General features: G+C 40.8%; 1 protein-coding gene across 1 annotated transcript; it reads right to left on the minus strand.

Annotated features, from left to right (window-relative positions):
* Positions 1 to 1,827: 1,827 nt before the first annotated feature.
* Positions 1,828 to 16,847, minus strand: vash1 (vasohibin 1). The gene is made up of 7 exons (XM_063007213.1): positions 15,977 to 16,847; positions 12,103 to 12,191; positions 11,213 to 11,269; positions 9,521 to 9,595; positions 8,007 to 8,388; positions 4,092 to 4,195; positions 1,828 to 2,670 (listed from the first exon to the last, which is right to left on the minus strand). Exons 1-7 carry the CDS (start codon positions 16,331 to 16,333, stop codon positions 2,598 to 2,600), a joined length of 1,137 nt encoding a protein of 378 aa, XP_062863283.1. The 5' UTR covers positions 16,334 to 16,847; the 3' UTR covers positions 1,828 to 2,597.
* Positions 16,848 to 18,377: the final 1,530 nt, after the last annotated feature.

Here is an 18,377-nt window from a genome sequence, read left to right on the forward strand (position 1 = left end):
ATAAGTGTGTCATGCCTACAGTCAAGCATGGTGGTGGGAATGCCATGGTCTGGGGCTGCATGAGTGCAGCAGGTGTTGGGGAGTTACATTTCATTGAGGGACACATGAACTCCAATATGTACTGTTAAATACTGAAGCAGAGCATGATCCCCTCCCTCCGGAAACTGGGTCGCAGGGCAGTGTTCCAGCATGATAATGACCCCAAACACACCTCTAAGACGACCACTGCTTTATTGAAGAGGCTGAGGCTAAAGGTGATGGACTGGCCAAGCATGTCTCCAGACCTAAACCCAATAGAACATCTTTGGGGCATCTTCAAGCGGAAGGTGGAGGAGCACAAAGTCTCGAATATCCGCCAGCTCCGTGATGTCGTCATGGAGGAGTGGAAAAGCATTCCAGTGGCAACCTGTGAAGCTCTGGTAAACTCCATGCCCAGGAGAGTTAAGGCAGTTCTGGGAAATATTGGTGGCCACACAAAATATTGACACTTCAGGAACTTTCACTAAGGGGTGTACTCACTTTTGTTGCCGGTGGTTTAGACATTAATGGCTGTATATTGAGTTATTTTGAGGGAAGAATAAATTTACACTGTTATATAAGCTGCACACAGACTACTTTTCATTGTGTCAAAGTGTCATTTTGTCAGTGTTGTCCCATGAAAAGATATACTTAAATATCTGCAGAAATGTGAGGGGTGTACTCACTTTTGTGATACACTGTATATGCTGTTATAAGAGAAAATATTTATGAGCAAGAACAGCCACACAAGCTCAAAAAATGAGGCCTCTGAGAGCGTGCTGATTTTTCATAACACACTAACCTGCCTCTAGAAGCCATTCTGAAGCAGAAACATCATTGTAAGCTTCTGTGGCCAAAAATTGTGTAAAACACAGCTGCACAGTGGCTCGGTGGGTAGAACTGTCGCCTCACAGCAAGAAAGTCCTGGGTTCGATCCCCAGACGGGGCGGTCCAGGTCCTTTCTGTGTGTAGTTTGCATGTTCTTCCCGTGTCTGCGTGGATTTCCTCCAGGAGCTCCTGTTTCGTCCCACAGTCCGAAAACATGCAGTCAGGTTAATTGGAGACACTAAATTGCCCTATAGGTAAATGGGTGTGTGTATGTGGGTCTGGACTGGCGCCCCATCCAGGGTGTTACTTTTGCCTTGCGCCCATTGAAAAGCTGGGATAGGCTCCAGCACCACCCCCCACCATGATCGGATAAGCGGTTAAGAAAGTGAGTGAGAGCCGCTCAGGTGGCGCAGCGGTAAAAAGAAACGCGCTGCAACCAGGGCTGGATTCTGAGAAGCATCGTATCGAATCCAGCCTTGCTTTACCGGTTCGAAGCTGAGTGGCTATATGAGCAACGATTGGCCGGTTGCTCATGTGGGGGGTGGGACAAAGAACCGGATGTGGGTCTCTCTCTGTCAGAATGCGATTGCGTTCTCTGCCGGCTGATTGGAGGCGCTTACACAGAGATGGGAGGGGGTGCCCTTAGGGTGTGTCTCTCCGCATGCAACGCTAGTTGGCGCCAAACTCGTCAATGTGTGGGTGGCAAAGATGCATCTGGCTGCTGCTCGTGTTTCGGAGGGGATACGGGTTAGCTTCACCTCCGTCAGGGCAGGGTTCGGCATAGACAGAGAGGAAGCACGATGCTAATTGAACAATTGGATGCGCTAAAAAGGGGAGAAAAAGGGGTAAAAATTAAAAAAAAAAAAGTGAGAGTGAGTGTAAAACACACTACCATTAAACTCTGGATTAGTAAAAACATGAGTTGTGATTGAGTTGGTGTTACCATCATGTAGATGATTTAAGGCCGATGTGAGGAGTAGATGATGAGTAATGGTCTTTAATGTCCTTAAAGTTCATATCAATAAAAGCTTCATGCTTTGCTAAATCATACAGAGACATTCCAGAGACTTTTGGCAACGGTTTTGGTGTGGAATATCTTTGCTGGCCTGCACTAACTAGGTCAAAGTGAAAACACATGGTTTTTGAATAAGTCCACATACTTTTAGCCATGTACGGTTATGCATGTCTGTCATTAATTAAAAAAAGGTCATTCAAGTGTTAGAGCTTGGACTGAAGCTGTTTAAAGGAGTTGGCTGCTGACACTACATTGCCACTTCGACATCCAACCAAAACATAACCTTGTGTTTATAAGGGTTGTCTGTCTTTTTTTTTTTTTTTTTTGAGCTGGGAGGACGTGGACATAGGAGTGACAAGTCAGTCTCCTCAAGCCATGCTAACAAATAGGTAGCTTATTAAATAAAAGGCACCTGATAAGTGTTTTATAAAGTACAACAGAAAAATTCAGGTTAGTACACACACACACACACTGTCATATTTACAAGTCACTTAGTGCACATGTGCAGCTGGGTGTCTACAAAAGTGGTCTCCTTATGTGAGTCGTTAAAAGTGGCATGGCATCTGGTTTGCTCACAGGTACATACTGTACATCACCGTTAAAACAGTTCACATGTAATATTTTAAAAACGGAAAGACAATCGAGACGTTTCTGTTCCGCATCACTTCAACTAAGCATTATGGTGTAGCTGGTTGTTTGGTGTGAATTGTATTGTTCAGCGGCAGTAGAGTTCTGCTCACACTCTAATCTGGTAACCGTTCATATCAGCTGGGGGTTTCGCATCCATAGGCTTCTTGTCACCAGATGGCCTGTAAAGAAAGAAAATATTTATTAAAAATTAAACACAACAGTTTAAGAGTGTAATATGTAATATTATGGTTAGAATTGGAGGCTTCTATAAATAACTTGGCTGGACTGTTAAGTTTGTGATATGCAGTTGCAGTTGAAAACATTCAACCCCCTCAACAAGGTATTATGGCGATGTTTGAATGAAAATATACAAGTAAACAGAATTATTATGAATGCAAGCATTTTAAATGCATCCACCCCCCCCCCCCCCCCTTCTCCCAATTTAGTGTAGCCAATCCGTTGGATGTGCTTTATGTGTGGAGTTTGCATGTTCTCCCCATGTCTGCGTGGGTTTCCTCCGGGAGCTCCGGTTTCCTCCCACAGTCCAAAGACATACAGTCAGGTTAATTGGATACACAAAATTGTCCATGACTGTGTTTGACATTGTATCACAATGAACAATTAGGAGAGTTATTAACTTACTTTTGGCCATATAGTCTATAATAACATTCATGAAAATATGCTGATTGGGAATGATTTAGGTTCATGTCGATAGAGTGAGTATAAGGGTGGCACAGTGGTAAGACTACTTTGTAAACTGAGTAATGAGCTCTTATGAAGATAATTAGCAAATGTAGAGGTCAGATGACATGCTAAAAGGGCCTGTATGAACACTTAGAGGTCTGGGCTGTATAATGGAGGTAGTCATTACAATTTAGCGTAGCCAATCCGTTGCTGGGGACCCAGACAGTGTCAGAGTAGGGTGTATATTCGCCTAACACACACTCCCTCCAACGTGTGCGCAGTCCACCTGTCTCTTCTTATTCTCCCGTACTTTGATAAATTCACGTGTGAGGTCGGTTTCGTGCACACATCGATCTCTGCACTTCTCCACTTCTGTACAGGCACCCTGGGCAACCAAGGTCCTTACACAGTGGTCATTTCCCACCCATCAGACTAGAAGCCAACTGTGCCTGCTAAGGGGCACCCAGCTGACCTGATTTGAATCCCAGCGCTGGTGAGCTAGCGGTATATGCTGCTGTGCCACCTGAGTGCCCAATGCAAGCAATTTTAATAAGTTAACAATTTTAAGTTCAAATGAAAAACATATAATTCTCTTGACAAATATTCATGTGGACTATTTTTCAACCCCTAGCCTTGGTGAAACATGCTTTTGCTTTTGATACAGTGAACCAGCTAAACGTTCCATTACAATAATTGTGTTATTAGGTAAGTTTGATGCTAATATAGTTTTGCAATGGTTGCTATAATAATGTGAATAACTCCTCAATTGTTAATGAGAAAAAAACAACTAGCCAAACAGGGTTCTGAAGGCAAAATATGTTGAAAGAAACTGCATGTACTGTATCTTGACTATACTACAGACCTACCAAAAAGCAAAAAGACACAGCACAGAGATGCATGTAGAGAGCAATAATACCTTCTTTCATTCCGGCTGTTCCTACGCATGGGGCTTCCGGGGTTACGTAGAGGAGATCCTGTATCTTTCCTTCTGTCCTTGCTAGGTGAAACCGGTTTGCCAATCTACAATACATTCAGAACCCATTATTTATTGTTCAATAATGTTCAGTGAAGTAATGTGTTAAAATTGGAAACTGGAAGTTTGGCTTTTAAATGTATCTATTAGTTTTTTTCCTTGAATTTTCCTCTTTTATCCACCAGTTGTCGGGGTTGTCAAGCGGGAGTGAATTAACAATCACAATTCAATCAAGGAGAGCCAGATCACCACACACGTCTCCAACATGTGGCCGCTTCTCATTACCTGCCAGTGCGGGGCGACACGGTGGCTCAGTGGGTAGCACAGTCACCTCACAGCAAGAAGGTCCTGGGTTCGATCCCCAAGTGGGGTGGTTCGTGGGTATAATAACATTCATGAAAATATGCTGATTGGGAATGATTTAGGTTCATGTCGATAGAGTGAGTATAAGGGTGGCACAGTGGTAAGACTACTTTGTAAACTGAGTAATGAGCTCTTATGAAGATAATTAGCAAATGTAGAGGTCAGATGACATGCTAAAAGGGCCTGTATGAACACTTAGAGGTCTGGGCTGTATAATGGAGGTAGTCATTACTGTGTACACTTGATACCTCTTCAACACTTATACACACTAATGCTGAGGAAGGGCTTTGGTATGCAGGCTTAGTCATACACAGTTTACAGCCTGGGGTCTGAGCACAGGAATGTGCTTAAGGAGGCATCAGTGGACGAGCTAAAATTACAACCCCTCTGTCTCTAATGGAAATGTGTTTATTCAGTGAGATGCCATTCCTTATAAATTGACCTGTCTGTGATGGTACCAGTCAGGTGTGATGCAAAATTTCTTGCCAGTGCTACTTAAGAGTGATGGTTAACAGGAAATGATGCTGTGAAATGATGAGTGCATAAAGCGCATGATGTCAGCTCGCATTTAAGTCAACTGGTAAGATTACACAACATTCCTTCTTAGTCGTTTAGATCATTTACTGTTGGCAAACTATTGCTACAGTCGCTTGCTATGTCCAGTCTATTCAGTAGTATGCCATGTTGACATTCAAACATAATCTACATTTATGCTATGTAGCAGACACTTTTATCCAAAACACTGTACAATTCTAGGTGCTCGGGTGGTGCCGCGGTCTATTACGTTAGCCCACCAGTGTTGAGATCTGAGTTCCAATCTTGGCAGTGTTCTCGACTGGCCGGGCATCTTCACAGACATAAATGCTATGTTTGAAAGTGGGGGTGGATGAAGCCCTGGGGTGTATTAGCACTTTGTCCAGGGTATTCCTGCCTTGCAACCCTGATGGGTACAGCGGTTGATGAAAATGATGATAATTTTTTTATGCTTACTGAGGTTATTTAACTTAATCTCACACTTAAAATTTTATGACGTTCCAATCTCTAATTTAAAAAGAAAAAAGAAACCTAAATAAAATGTCATTAATTTTTTAAGTGAGCATTATTTTTGAAAATCATATGGAAGCTCTTAAGCAGTCATCTATGACTCTTCCTGTTTTACCAGAATATAAATATGAAGTAACACAGATGCCAGTATTCATTAGTCAGCCTCTCGACATAGGAACATTTTAAAGAATACAAATAAGAATGAAGACAAAGGTGTGTTGATCTTCATAAATCTGGCAAGAACAATAATAATAGTTATAATTCCTAAAATCCCTATAATCCTTTGTTAGGGTGGTATTTCAGAAGTGAACTTTATCCCCATTCCAGTTCTGTTATTTTCCAAAGCCCCTGGAAAAGTATTATACATACTGTAGCATCATGAACTTCATAAAGTACCAGCTTCTCTGCCAAGAAACTAAAACTGTGTTATGCCCCAATCTTTCAGCTGGATAATAATCTGAAATGTTTAGATGAGCAGTAAATCTAGCTTCTGCCATGGCCATGCCAGGCCCCTACATCCCCTTTAATAAAAACCTGCAGGGTGAACTGAAGAGTGAGTTGATTATGTATTAAGAAGGCTCTCAGTAGCAGATAGATCGGCATAGTGAAATTGTACAAAGTACAAAATGCAGTAAAGCTAAACTGTTTTTTTTTTCCACAAACTTGCTTTAAGTAGGGGTTTGATTTTTTTTAGAGCAATTAAGCTAAATAACTACACAGATAAACTTACTGTTTTACTCATATTTAAGTGCCAATAATTCTAAAGCTGATTGTATTTCCTAAAAGGACGTGAATTTAAGACAATTTTTTAGAGAAATTTTTGAGTGGATTTAAAGTCAAGTTTTAATGTTAAGCTCCACAGTTATGGTAATACAGTAAATTCATACTTGCAGTATTTAGCAGACTTCTTTATCCACAGCAACTTACAATTATGACTGAAAACAATTAAAGCAATTGTTGGTTAAGGGCCTTGCTCAGGGGCCCAACAGTGGCAACTTGGCAGCTTAGGGGCTTGAACTGGCAAACTTATGATTACTCAAATTCAAACAGTCCATGGATCTGTCCTCTAAAGAACCGATCAGCAAAAGCTTCAAAAGCCTTGGTTTGGGTTTATGGGGCTGAATAGCTGCACACAAACCTAAGATTAACATGCACAGCTATGTGTGACAACTGATATATTGTATGGCACATCGCTATTGGACCCTGGAGATCTAAAAATGCTTTCTTTTGAGGTACAAAACCCTCCTCAGAACCTGGCAGTCTAATGGGCAACTCCTTGCCCTGTGGATGCTATGGCAGCTAACCCTGCAATTAGGCCATAGTGTTTACTGTATAGTTTAATAGAACCTGAAACAAGTCTGGGTTTGGGCTTCTTTACGTTCAGCTTCATAAAACTGATTCATGCATGGTCATAAAAAAAGAATTAGCCCTGTTTGATGAGGCAGCCCTGAACAGAGCTCTGACTACAACCCTGTTCAACACATGTGGGATGAACTAGAACACCAGGGGTGGCACAGTGGGCTCACAGCAAGAAGGTCCTGGGTTTGATTCCTAGGGGGAGTGGTATGGGTCCTTTCTGTGTGGTTTGCATGTTCTTCCCATGTCTGTGTGGGTTTCCTCCCACAGTCCAAAGACATTCAAGTGAGGTGAACTGATGATACAAAATTGCCATGACTGTGTTTGACTTGAACTGATGAATCTTGTGTAACCAGTAATTACCAGTCCTGTCACGATTGTAACCAAAACATGATTGTAACCTTAGTGTAAAACATGAAGTTAAAATCCTAATAAATGAAATCAATATAACTAGAACATAAGCTATATGTGGCCCTCATTACCCAACATCAATGCCCAAACATAGAATGTTCCTGGGGCTAAAAAGCTAATTCTTACACATTTTCCAAAATGTATTGGAAGATTTGTTTAAGAAAAAACTGTTATAACTGGTAAAGTTGTGAATCTACTTTTGTTATAATGCCTATTGTTATAAATGTAAAGGTTGGGTGTCCACATATATTTGCCACAAAATCTAGCAGTTTTACACATGAGACTTGCACACGATTTATAGGCTAAACTGTTATGGCCTTCAAGTTAGACCTGCCTTAATTTCTGTGGGATCTTAATGCTTTGAACTTAAGAGTTGTACATTCTGTCTAAATTTACATTTTCGGCATTTAGCAGACGCTTTTATCCAAAGCGACTTACAGTACTGTGACATTATATTGTATAAGCAAGTGAGGGTTAATGACCTTGCTCAAGGACCCAATAGTGGCAGCCTGACAGTAGTGGGGCTTAAACCAGCAACCTTTCGATTACTAATCCAGTACCTTAACCACTAGGCTGCCTACAGTATAAATAATCATTAAATGGTATTACATTATTAAAGTTTTGACCAGTGATGTATAATCTTCCATTAAATCCTTGATATCATGTCATTATCTTGTTACTCACATTCAGTCTCATGTCGCGTGTATGCCTCTCGAGCTCCTTCTTCAGCTCCTCTTTGGAAAGCTTGTCAACATCCAACACCGAGTGCTTCCATTCAATCTGCTCCACACTGTGAGGGTCATGTGACACATACTGGCCGATCTTCACCTTGCGAAGCGTGTGCCAGTAGCCCTGATAGGCAGTCTGGAACTCCTGCAGCAGGTCCGCCAGCGTGCGGTACTCCAGCGGCTTGTACATCAGATCCTCACGCCGACTGATCCCGAGGGCCCCGAAGCGCCCGCCGCTGTGGATCCCCAACACGATGTGGCGGAAGTGGTTCCCTGAGAAGTAAGTTTTAAAGCTGATGGGGAAGCGTTCCACTGACGGCATGCTGTTAGTGAGGTAACTAAAGTGTGAACGAGGTTAAGGAAAGTGTGTGTGCTGGTTAGCAGCTCTTCAAAACACTTTACCTTGCAACTATACATAGACTATTTATAGAGTTCATATTGGTGCAATTAGTATGTGTGCAGTTACCCTGTAAAGCAGATCATTTTAATCTGCATACCTGTTTTTAAGCCAGATGCCCTTCCTGATCCCTTTCCTTATTTTTTATCCGGGCTTGGGACCAGCACTTTGAGCACACTGATAAGTGCACCTTCCAATGGCTAGGCTGTTCAGCCTCTGAGACATAGCCATGTCTGTGTAGAAGCCCAACCAGCTGATAGCACCAATGTTCTCCGGTTGTCAATGATAAGGGGCCAGCATATTTTACTTCTGCGCCACCTGAGTGCTCTAAGCTTTTTTTGGCATTTAGCAGACACTTACAGTACTGGGACAGTGCATTGTCTAAGCAATTGGGGGTTAAGGGCTTTGCTCTAGGGCCCAACAGTGACAACCTAGCAGTGGTGAGGCTTGAACCAGTGACATTTTGATTACCAGTCTTGTACCTTAACCACTAGGCTACAACTGCCCTGGTGCCCTGTAATAACTACTATTCACCCCACCTTTACGAGACAGCAAGACACTCTACTGTTTTGATTAACTGTTAAAGCTTTAACTTTTGCTTCTTGGCTCTTACATACTTCTTTGAAAGTATATTGCCAACTTGATTGAATGAAAAAACATGGTCACATGGTCTAGCCAGAAACACCTGACCAGCTGAAGCTCTCCAAGAGCTTTAACACATTTTATTATTAACAAACCAAATCTCATCATGCATTTTTCCACATTATCCCTCTTTTTTCTAAATAAGTTGCTTATAATTCACAATTGCAGTCTGACATTTGCCACCCCCATTCTGACCAAGTAGAGCTGCAGATAACACATGCCCCCTTCAACATGTATTTTGCTGGCCGCTTCTTTTCACCTGCCAGCAACAGACCCTCACAGAGAGACGTATAGAGTATGGAGAAGGTCAGCAGGGGTCACACAAGCACCATCATTTTAAAGGTTTCAGTCTATAAACTATAAACTGTTACTTTACACTTTGAAAAGTCTGACTTAAGAAAGTGTACAGTAAACTCAGCATGGTCGGATACATTCCGAGGATCACAGCCTCCAGACATTTGATTGGTAGACATTCTCTGGTCATTTCCTTAGCTATGTCCATTAACCTGTAGGGAAAAAAAAAAAAAATACAAAACCTATATTAAGAAAAGGACATTTAATAAATTGCACTAAAAAGAATAAGAATAAAGAATAATTCACTTAAATCTTTATTTAACTGACAAAAATAGAAAGAAAAAATGTCCAGTGTTTTCACTGATCAACTTTGTTGTATTTTGTAGATATAAACACATTCAGAATGTGATTCCTGCAACACACTCTAAAAAAAGTATAGACAGAGGCATATTTAGAACTGTGTTCCATAACCTCTCCTATTAATAATTCTTTTGAATGGTTTGGAAACTTAGGACACTAATTGTCACAGTTTTTTCCTCCATTCTTGATTGACACGAGACTACAGCTGCTCAACAGTCCGTGGCCACTGCTGTATGATTCTCCTCTTCATGATGCACCATGCATTTTCAATAGAAGACATCTGGACTGCAGGCAGGTCAGTCAAGCACACACTGTGACTATGTAGCCCCGTTGTTGTAGTGTGACTTTAATTAATAACTTCCTAATAATTAATACATCATCAATATTTTATTAATATTTTATTTGAGGTGAAGCAGTCTAAAGCTGGGAACACACTCCACCTTTCGCAACCGACTTGAATGACTACAAAAAGGCCTACTCCCGACAGCTTCCCTCAAGCCTGAACAGACCCATTTACTTAGATGGAAATTTTTAAAAAATAACCCAATAACACAAGAAATAATGTCATCAATATTAGTTATTAGTTAAAAGTAATTGCTAAATATCTAATAAGCCCTGAAAATACACAAGATAATATTAAATTGTATGTACATATGCTTTTTTAGTCTGTTTTGTTTTTAAGATGCCAAATATCAACAGTGCTATCAACTGGTTGGGTGTCTACACAGACACGTTTGGTTATGTCTGGGGGTGGGTGGTGTCTGAGGCACCGTATTACTGCATTGGCCCAGTGATAGTGGGGAAACCAGACCCACCACGACTGACCAGGATAAAGCAGTGGTAAAGAATAAAAATGAAAATAAATGAACAATATAATGTACGAATTAAGTAAATGTACATATGTTTTTAATGCAAAGTTATGTCTAAGGTGGGTATGTGGGAGAACAGCCTAGACATTGTGTGGTGCGCTGTCAGTGACGGTCCCAGGTCTGGATAAAAGTATTAAGAAGGGTTGCGTCAGGAAAGACATCTAAAATAAAAACTGTGCCAAATCAGGTATGGAAACCAGAATGATCCACTGTGGCAACCCATAAATACGGGAGCAGCTGGGAAAAAAGAGTGATAAAAATTTTAAAAACCATAGGCAGGCTGTTTTTTTGCCAACTGTACAGAATACATTAAGGGTTGCTGCAATGTAAAAATGAACTAAACCCATCCCCACTTCCTCCAGTAGCACTGGTGTAGTGTGATGCTAAAATCTAATTTCCTACAGCTGATAATATTAATGCCATGTCATGTTCCAACCCATAAACATCATCAGCTGCTTCCTGTTTCTGTTCCTCTGTATGCTAGAACCAGAAAGAGGAACAAGACTGTTGCTTAAATATAGAAGTATCACAAGCTTAGGAAAAGCAAGGAAATAACCAGTTAGGATGCTAATGAGATATGGTTCAAAACAGGACACTTACGCTGTAAGAGGTCGGCTCTTCTTGATTTCGAAAAACTGCGTTCCAGTGTGATTGTACCTGTTCAAAACTGTTAAGTAATTAATAATTACCGAAGAGACATGAGGTTTGTCTGATTTTTTAAATGACATTAGACTGAACCATAACTACATAAATTAACATGACATAAAAGGAACATTTATAATAATAAATGTAATAAATAAACATTTGATATATTATAGTAATCCTGTTTTAGAAAATTCCATTCACTCCCATTTTTCTCCCATTCTAGTCGTATCTAATTACCCAGTTGGAATTCCTCCACTGTTGCAGACTGACGTGTGTAATAACCAACCACTTTTTTTTCACCTGCCCTAAGCAAATCATGTCTGTATAGGCACCCAGCTGACTGATAGATAGAAGGGGTTTAGGAGCTTGGGAAGTTAGCAGTGGTGGGCTGGAGCCTTTTACCACTGAACCCGCTTGACACCCAGAAATCCTCTTAGTACTTACAGTATATTGTTGACACTAAAAAGGTCATACATTTTGGTCCAAATTTTGGAGATAAAACACACGGCCCATAAAGAGTTGTACAAAGTTTATTCAATTGGTTTGAGCATTGTTGAATATCTCATAGCCGCAAAGTCTACCGTTCTGCTTTATATCTCTCTGGCTTATTTCCTATATTCCACATCTGTACTGCATCTCCTTTATCTACTGAGAAAAGCAAAAACGCATCCAACCAAAGTGTGAAGGCCGTTGCTGGCAGTAAATAAACATTTGCGCTACTGGCTAAGCTAGACATGAACTAGCTGTGCGGGTTTATGTTTATTTCCATGTCCATGGTTACTAGTCCCATAAGGTCTATATAAAAACAGCATCAGATTTCAGGCATCAAATGCTTTAAAGGATACTGCAAGTCCCTGATGTATTTCTGTATGGCTTCCAAGCGATGAGGAACACTGGTGCTTGGCTGGTATGTAGGCACAGTAGGTAATGGGATCTGTGGGGTTGAGAAAAGAAAGCATCCCATCAACAGAGTAGTACAAATGTATTAAGTGCAGCTGGATGATCGTTTTCAGTCTGACAGCAGATCTTCTCTTTGGAGGAAAATCTGTGGTGGAATCCTAATTTCTGATCTATAGAGACGTATTACATAAATAAATGAAGGTACCTGATTGACACTGGAACACACTGAGTAGAAATAAAATAGAGTTAGATTGACTGCATGCATAACCTCCTGACCCGTTGTTTGAGAACACTGCATTTTATTTTTAGCTGACAGTTCACCATATATGGCATGAAATCATTATTATTTCAGCACTGTACATTTCAGAGGACACACTGAGTGAATCTTTTATGAATGTAGGTACATTCTGAACAACTAGATCACAAAAGAGGCAAATTAAAGACACTAGGCTGAGCAAATCCTATACAGAACCACTGAGATACAGTATGCTCTAAATCATCAATACTTTCAAATTCATTAATTTTAGTAGCTTAATACGTGTAGTGCCATGTTTTTTTTTTTTCAGAAAAAGTTGGGACAGCATGGAAAATGCAAATAATAAAAGAACACAGAGTTTCTTACATTTACTTTGACTGTTATTTGATTGCAGACAGGATGAACCTGAGATATTTCGTGTTTTGTCTGGTCAACTTCATTTCATTTAATAATAAACAGCCATTCCTGCATTTCAGGTCTGCAACACATTCCAAAAAAAGTTGGGACAGTAAAGCATTTAGCACTTTGTAATGTTGCTATTCCTTTTCACCACACTTAAAAGACGTTTTGGCACAGAGGAGACCAAGTGATTTAGTGTTTCAGCTTTTATTTTGTCTCATTCTTCCTGCAAACACGTCTTAAGATGTGCACCAGTACGGGGTCGTCGTTGTCGCATTTTCCGATTCAAAATTCTCCACATATTCTCTATTGGGGACAGGTCAGGACTGCAGGCAGGCCAGTCCAGTACCCGTACGCTCTTCTTCCGCAGCCATGCCTCTGTAATGTGTGTAGCATGTGGTTTTGCATTGTCTTGTTGAAAAATGCATGAACATCCCAGGAAAAGATGACGTCTTGAAGGCAGCACATGTTGCTCTGAGATCTCAATGTACTTTTCTGCATTAATGCTGCCATCACAGAAGTGTAAATGACACAGCCCCATACCATGACAGACCCCGGCTTATGGACTTGTTGCTGATAACAGTCTGGATGGTCCTTTTCGTCTTTGATCCAGAGCACACGGCGTCCATTTTGTCCAAAAAAGACCTGGAATGCTGATTCATCTGACCACAATACACGCTTCCACTGTGTGATGGTCCATCTTAGATGCCTCTGAGCCGAGATAAGTCGACGCTGTTTCTTTTATTTGCATTTTCCACACTGTCTTAACTTTTTCTGATTTGGGGTTGTAGACCAGTAATCAGACGAGTGCTGGTTCAAGCCCCACCACTGCGAGGTTGCCACTGTTGAGCTCTTGAGCAAGGCCCTTAGCTTTGACTGTATACTGTCACAACTGTAAGTCGCTTTAGATAAAAGTGTCTGCTAAATGCCGTAAGTGTACATGTTGTCCAAAATGAGAATGTTCAGTGTACCAGTCCAAAAGCAGTTTGTGTAAGGAGAAAACAGTGTAGTGGCATTAATAAAATAGTACAGTATCTTTAAATCTACCACAGAACTGTTGCTTGTTTTGAACATTTCATTAGCAGGATGGACAACTGATCACATGACTATTGTGAGTGCATAGCTCTTTAGTCTCAAGCCATGGGGCTAAGCTCACACGCTACACCCTTCAATAAGATCCATTCAGTGACAGAACTGCTTTGACTAAATTAATTAAATGGTACTGCTTAGTGGAGCCCTACGACCACATGTCATCAAACTGATGTGATTTGGACATTTCTGTGGATGGTAAAGATACCAGAATCAATCAAGGCTGTTGATAAATATACCACATTAGGTTACTCAGTTACGAGAATGCCCTAGTGTTTAGATTTTCATTTATCATCATAACAACAAACAGCAGTAAGTATTTAATTGAATTTTTAGACCTGAATTCCCTAAAACAAAGGACAACATGATGTGCATCATCAGTGCACTGAGCCGTGCCCTTTAAAGTACAGACAACAGAAGAAGTCTTTCCTAAAATACAGAACTATTTTGTTTCTGTCGGTAGTGTCTGATGGGCAATAGTCCATGGAAAGATTGAGTTTGAGATGCCGGTCCGTTGCGGGGCCCTGGCCACCCCCCTCTTCAGGACGTTGCCTGTCCGTATGAAGACACCCAACTGGCCGATAGCATTGCTGGGAATTGGATCCCAGCAGTAGTTGATCCTAGAGTAATTTATTGGGTATTTTTCCACCCAAACACCTGCTGCTGTAATGATGTGGAAAATGTTCTATTAACACATACTGGTCCCATAATACCAATAAAGTATAGCTTAAATGTTACAGCATACACTAACGACCTCCTTGTTTGTAGTTCAACAATTACTGACTGTAGTCCATCTGTTTCTCTGCATACCTTTTTAGTCTGCTTTCATGCTGTTCTTCAATGGTCAGGACTCTCCCTGGACCACCACAAAGCAGGTATTATTTGGGTGGTGGATCATTCTCAGCACTGCAGTGACAATGACATGGTGGTGGTGTGTTAGTGTGCGTTGTGCTGGTATGAGTGGATAAGACACAGCAGTGCCGATGGAGTTTTTAAACACCTTACAGTTACAGCTGGACTGAGAATAGTCCACCAACCAAAAATAACCAGTCAACAGTGCCCCGTGGGCAGTGTCCTGTGACCACTGATGAAGGTCTGGAAGATGACCAACTCAAACAGCAGCAATAGCTGAGCGATCGTCTCTGACTTTACATCTAGAAGGTGGACCAACTAGGTAGGACACCAGCAGCGCTGCTGTGTCTTATCCACTCATACCAGCACAACACACACTAACACACCACCACCACCACCATGTCATTGTAACTGCAGTGCTGAGAATCATCCACCACCCACATAATATCTACTCTGTAGTGGTCCTGTGAGAGTCCTGACCATTGAAGAACAGCATGAAAGGGGGCTAACAAAGCATGCAGAGCAACAGATGGACTACATTCAGTAATTGTAGAGCTACAAAGTGCTTCTATATGGTAAGTGGAGCTGATAAAATGGACAGTGAGTGTAGAAACAAGGAGGTGGTTTTAATGTGATGGCTGATCGGTGTATATATAAATTGTTGTTGACCATGTCCTTTGCTGCATAACTACAATTTGCCATATTATAATATTAACAGGTTCCATGAATATGACAATGAGTTCATTGTACTTCAGCTGCATCTTTAATCACCGAATCTAAATTCAACTGAGCATGTGGTAGAACAGGAAATTCATAGTATGAGCATGTGCAGAAATTATGTGACACAAGAATTAGTATGTGTTGTTGTTCTGCAGTTCTGTACTACAACTACCAACAGTTATTATTACTCTTATTAATAAACCTAAGATCAGTTAACTTTCATCAAGTCCGAAAAACTGGGTACAAGGCAGAAACAATCCATCGCAGGGCTTCTGCCAATACCCCTACCCCCTCAGACATAGCCAATCATGTCTGTGTAAAAGCCAGCCGGCCAACAGCAGGCCCTTAACCCTCAATTGCTTGGACAGTATACTGTCACAGTACTGTAAGTCGCTTTGGATAAAGGCATCTGCTAAATGCCGAAAATGTAAATGTAAATGACTGGCTCTGCAGGTAATAATAAATTTAAATAACATAAATCAGAAGAGATAAAGAACAGGGACCTTGGGCAGGTCGGTTGCTCCGCGGATCCTTCCCTCCACTTCCTCCCCCTCTGGGTGATTCCTGGCCACGTGCCGCCACATCTGCTCCCAAGTTTCCTCGTTCACTGGCAACCCGCCTCGATTCACAATGAATGGGATTCCTCCATCCCGCAGTTCTTCCTCTCCATCTTCCTCTTGCTCTTCATCCCTTTCCTCCACTCCGTCCAGACTGACAGAAGCCCGCATAGCCAACATAGCACCTCCGCCGACCTTTGACCTGGCGCGAGGTTGGCTCAGGCAGATCCCAATTCCTGTCTTGTCCATCAGTCTCCGTGGAGACGTGCAGGGATGGACTCGCCCACAACACGTGACTGGCATTAGGGGCTCATAATAACGTAGCTGGATGCAAAAGCATCATGACCTAATGAGACCAGGTCCAGATTACAGGCTATACACGGTTTATCATGTTTGATCGGATGTGAAACACTTGTTAACAACCGTAACTGAGATGCTAAAATGTTTAATAGTGTTGACTAAGTAATTTAAATTAGGGAAAAAATTGGAAAATGCTACAATTTTGCAATCCCTGATAACTAGGGGCAAGCAGTAGCCTAGTAACCAGAAGGTTCAAGGTTGCTGCTGTTGGCCCTTAACCCTCAATTGCTCAGACTGTATACTGTAACTTGCTTTGGATAAAGGCGTCTGCTAAATGCCGTAAATGTAAATAACTCACTAAAGGCTAAGCAGGTTGAAGTTTCTCCACATGGGGGAGCTGTTGACACTGTAGTAGTTTTGTGTTCATAGAACCACTCACATTGGTACAGACCAGTGCTCTTGTTTTGATGAATATTGGCAAATATTTTCAGTGTTTTTATTAATGGGAAAACATAAATATAATGTTCTGTAGTTTAATTTAACCTTATAAGGCATTATTTTGTATATATTTTAATTTAAAAAAGCAAAACAGTGGTTCTTTACAGACTGAATGAAATGGTGTAAGAACTTTGCGCCTAGAAATGTTGTAAAAACATAGTATATACGATAGCAATGTAAATTATTACGATTTTGTCCACGTAAAAACTACAACGCTGTACAAAAACACTAAGTCAACACCAACTGCTTATATATTTAAATGTAAGAAATGGTCCTATTGGAAGCACTAAATCAAATAAAAACACTAAACCGTTGCTCGCTTAATGAGTTAATAAACGTCCATTGTTTTAGTATGTCGCCTAGGCTGTGCAAATGTAATACTAAAATACACAAAAAAGAAAAAAATATAAATTTTAAAATCGATATTAAAATGCAGCCGTTTTTCTTTCATATAAAGAGCTAAAAGTGACTGAATCTAAAGACAAAAAGCATCAAATCTGTCAAATACCGGCTCCGTCCCAGAGGTCGTTCAGTTCATGTCCACGCTGTTGAATGAATATTTCAGTATTATATTTCTCCCAAAACCAGTATCGTGAAACAGTCACAGCTCGTTTAAATCCCAGTCCGTTATTATTACGCTGTATAACAGTCCTATTCAACCGTTAATCAAACAGAAGCTGATCTAATACCGGTTACAGTAAAGCCTGCCCAACTCCCCATGTTCAAGAGCGGGGATGGGTGTCGATTCTATAAAGAGTCGATTCTCCAATTCTAGGCATTGGTATGAAAGAGTCGACTCCAGTAAACGCTAATTCGTACACAATGTAATTTAAATAAGCAGCGTTGCCACTTCTTGGGATTTTTCCCAATATCTTGGGATTTGGGGGATCGATTTGGGACACAGTTGTGGCCTAGTGGTTGAGGTACTGTACTAGTAATGCAAAGGTTGCTGGTTCAAGTCCCACCACTGCCAGGTTGCCACTGTTGGGCCCTTGAGCAAGGCCCTTAACCCTCAATTGCTTAGATAGTATACTGTCAGTGTACTGTAAGTCGCTTTGGATAAACGCGTCTGCTAAATGCCTAAAATGTAAATTTGGGGATTTTGTCAAGTAATCTTGGGATTTTTAATTTGCACTTAAGCAATTAAAATCTGCATGCAATTTTATGGTCTACAGTCATAAATTAGGAATGACAAAGCGTACTACTACTGAATAATAACCTTTGGTTGTTGCTGGCCATTTCTACGGCTACTGTACTTCTTTACTTATTTACATTTTCTTGGACACGAGAACATAACGTCACGTCTGTTGTCATTCGTGCATTTTACTTCTCTTTTTTGGTAACTGTTGTGATAGGTTAAAGTAATTGCAATAATAGATTGTGATATTTGTGAAAATACATTATATAAATGTTTACAATTTTGTCATTTTTAGTTACTTGGGATTTTTTGTACAATCTTGGGATTTTTGTGACAAGATCTTGGGAATTCTTAAAATGGAGAGTGGCAACACTGTATATTAGGTTTGTTTACAGTCCTAAAACATCAGCC

Source organism: Trichomycterus rosablanca, chromosome 13 (assembly GCF_030014385.1).
Source record: "Trichomycterus rosablanca isolate fTriRos1 chromosome 13, fTriRos1.hap1, whole genome shotgun sequence".
NCBI lineage: Eukaryota > Metazoa > Chordata > Actinopteri > Siluriformes > Trichomycteridae > Trichomycterus > Trichomycterus rosablanca.

Bases quoted from the DNA above. Each gene is read 5' to 3' on its own strand.
- vash1 (XM_063007213.1), bottom strand. From the start codon at position 16,333: ATGCCAGTCACGTGTTGTGGGCGAGTCCATCCCTGCACGTCTCCACGG. The intron at 11,270-12,102 runs GTATCCTTTAAA...AGTTTTGAACAG, and splicing joins AAATACATCAGGGACTTGCA to GTACAATCACACTGGAACGC. The intron at 2,671-4,091 runs GTATTATTGCTC...CTTTCTTTACAG, and splicing joins AACAGCCGGAATGAAAGAAG to GCCATCTGGTGACAAGAAGC.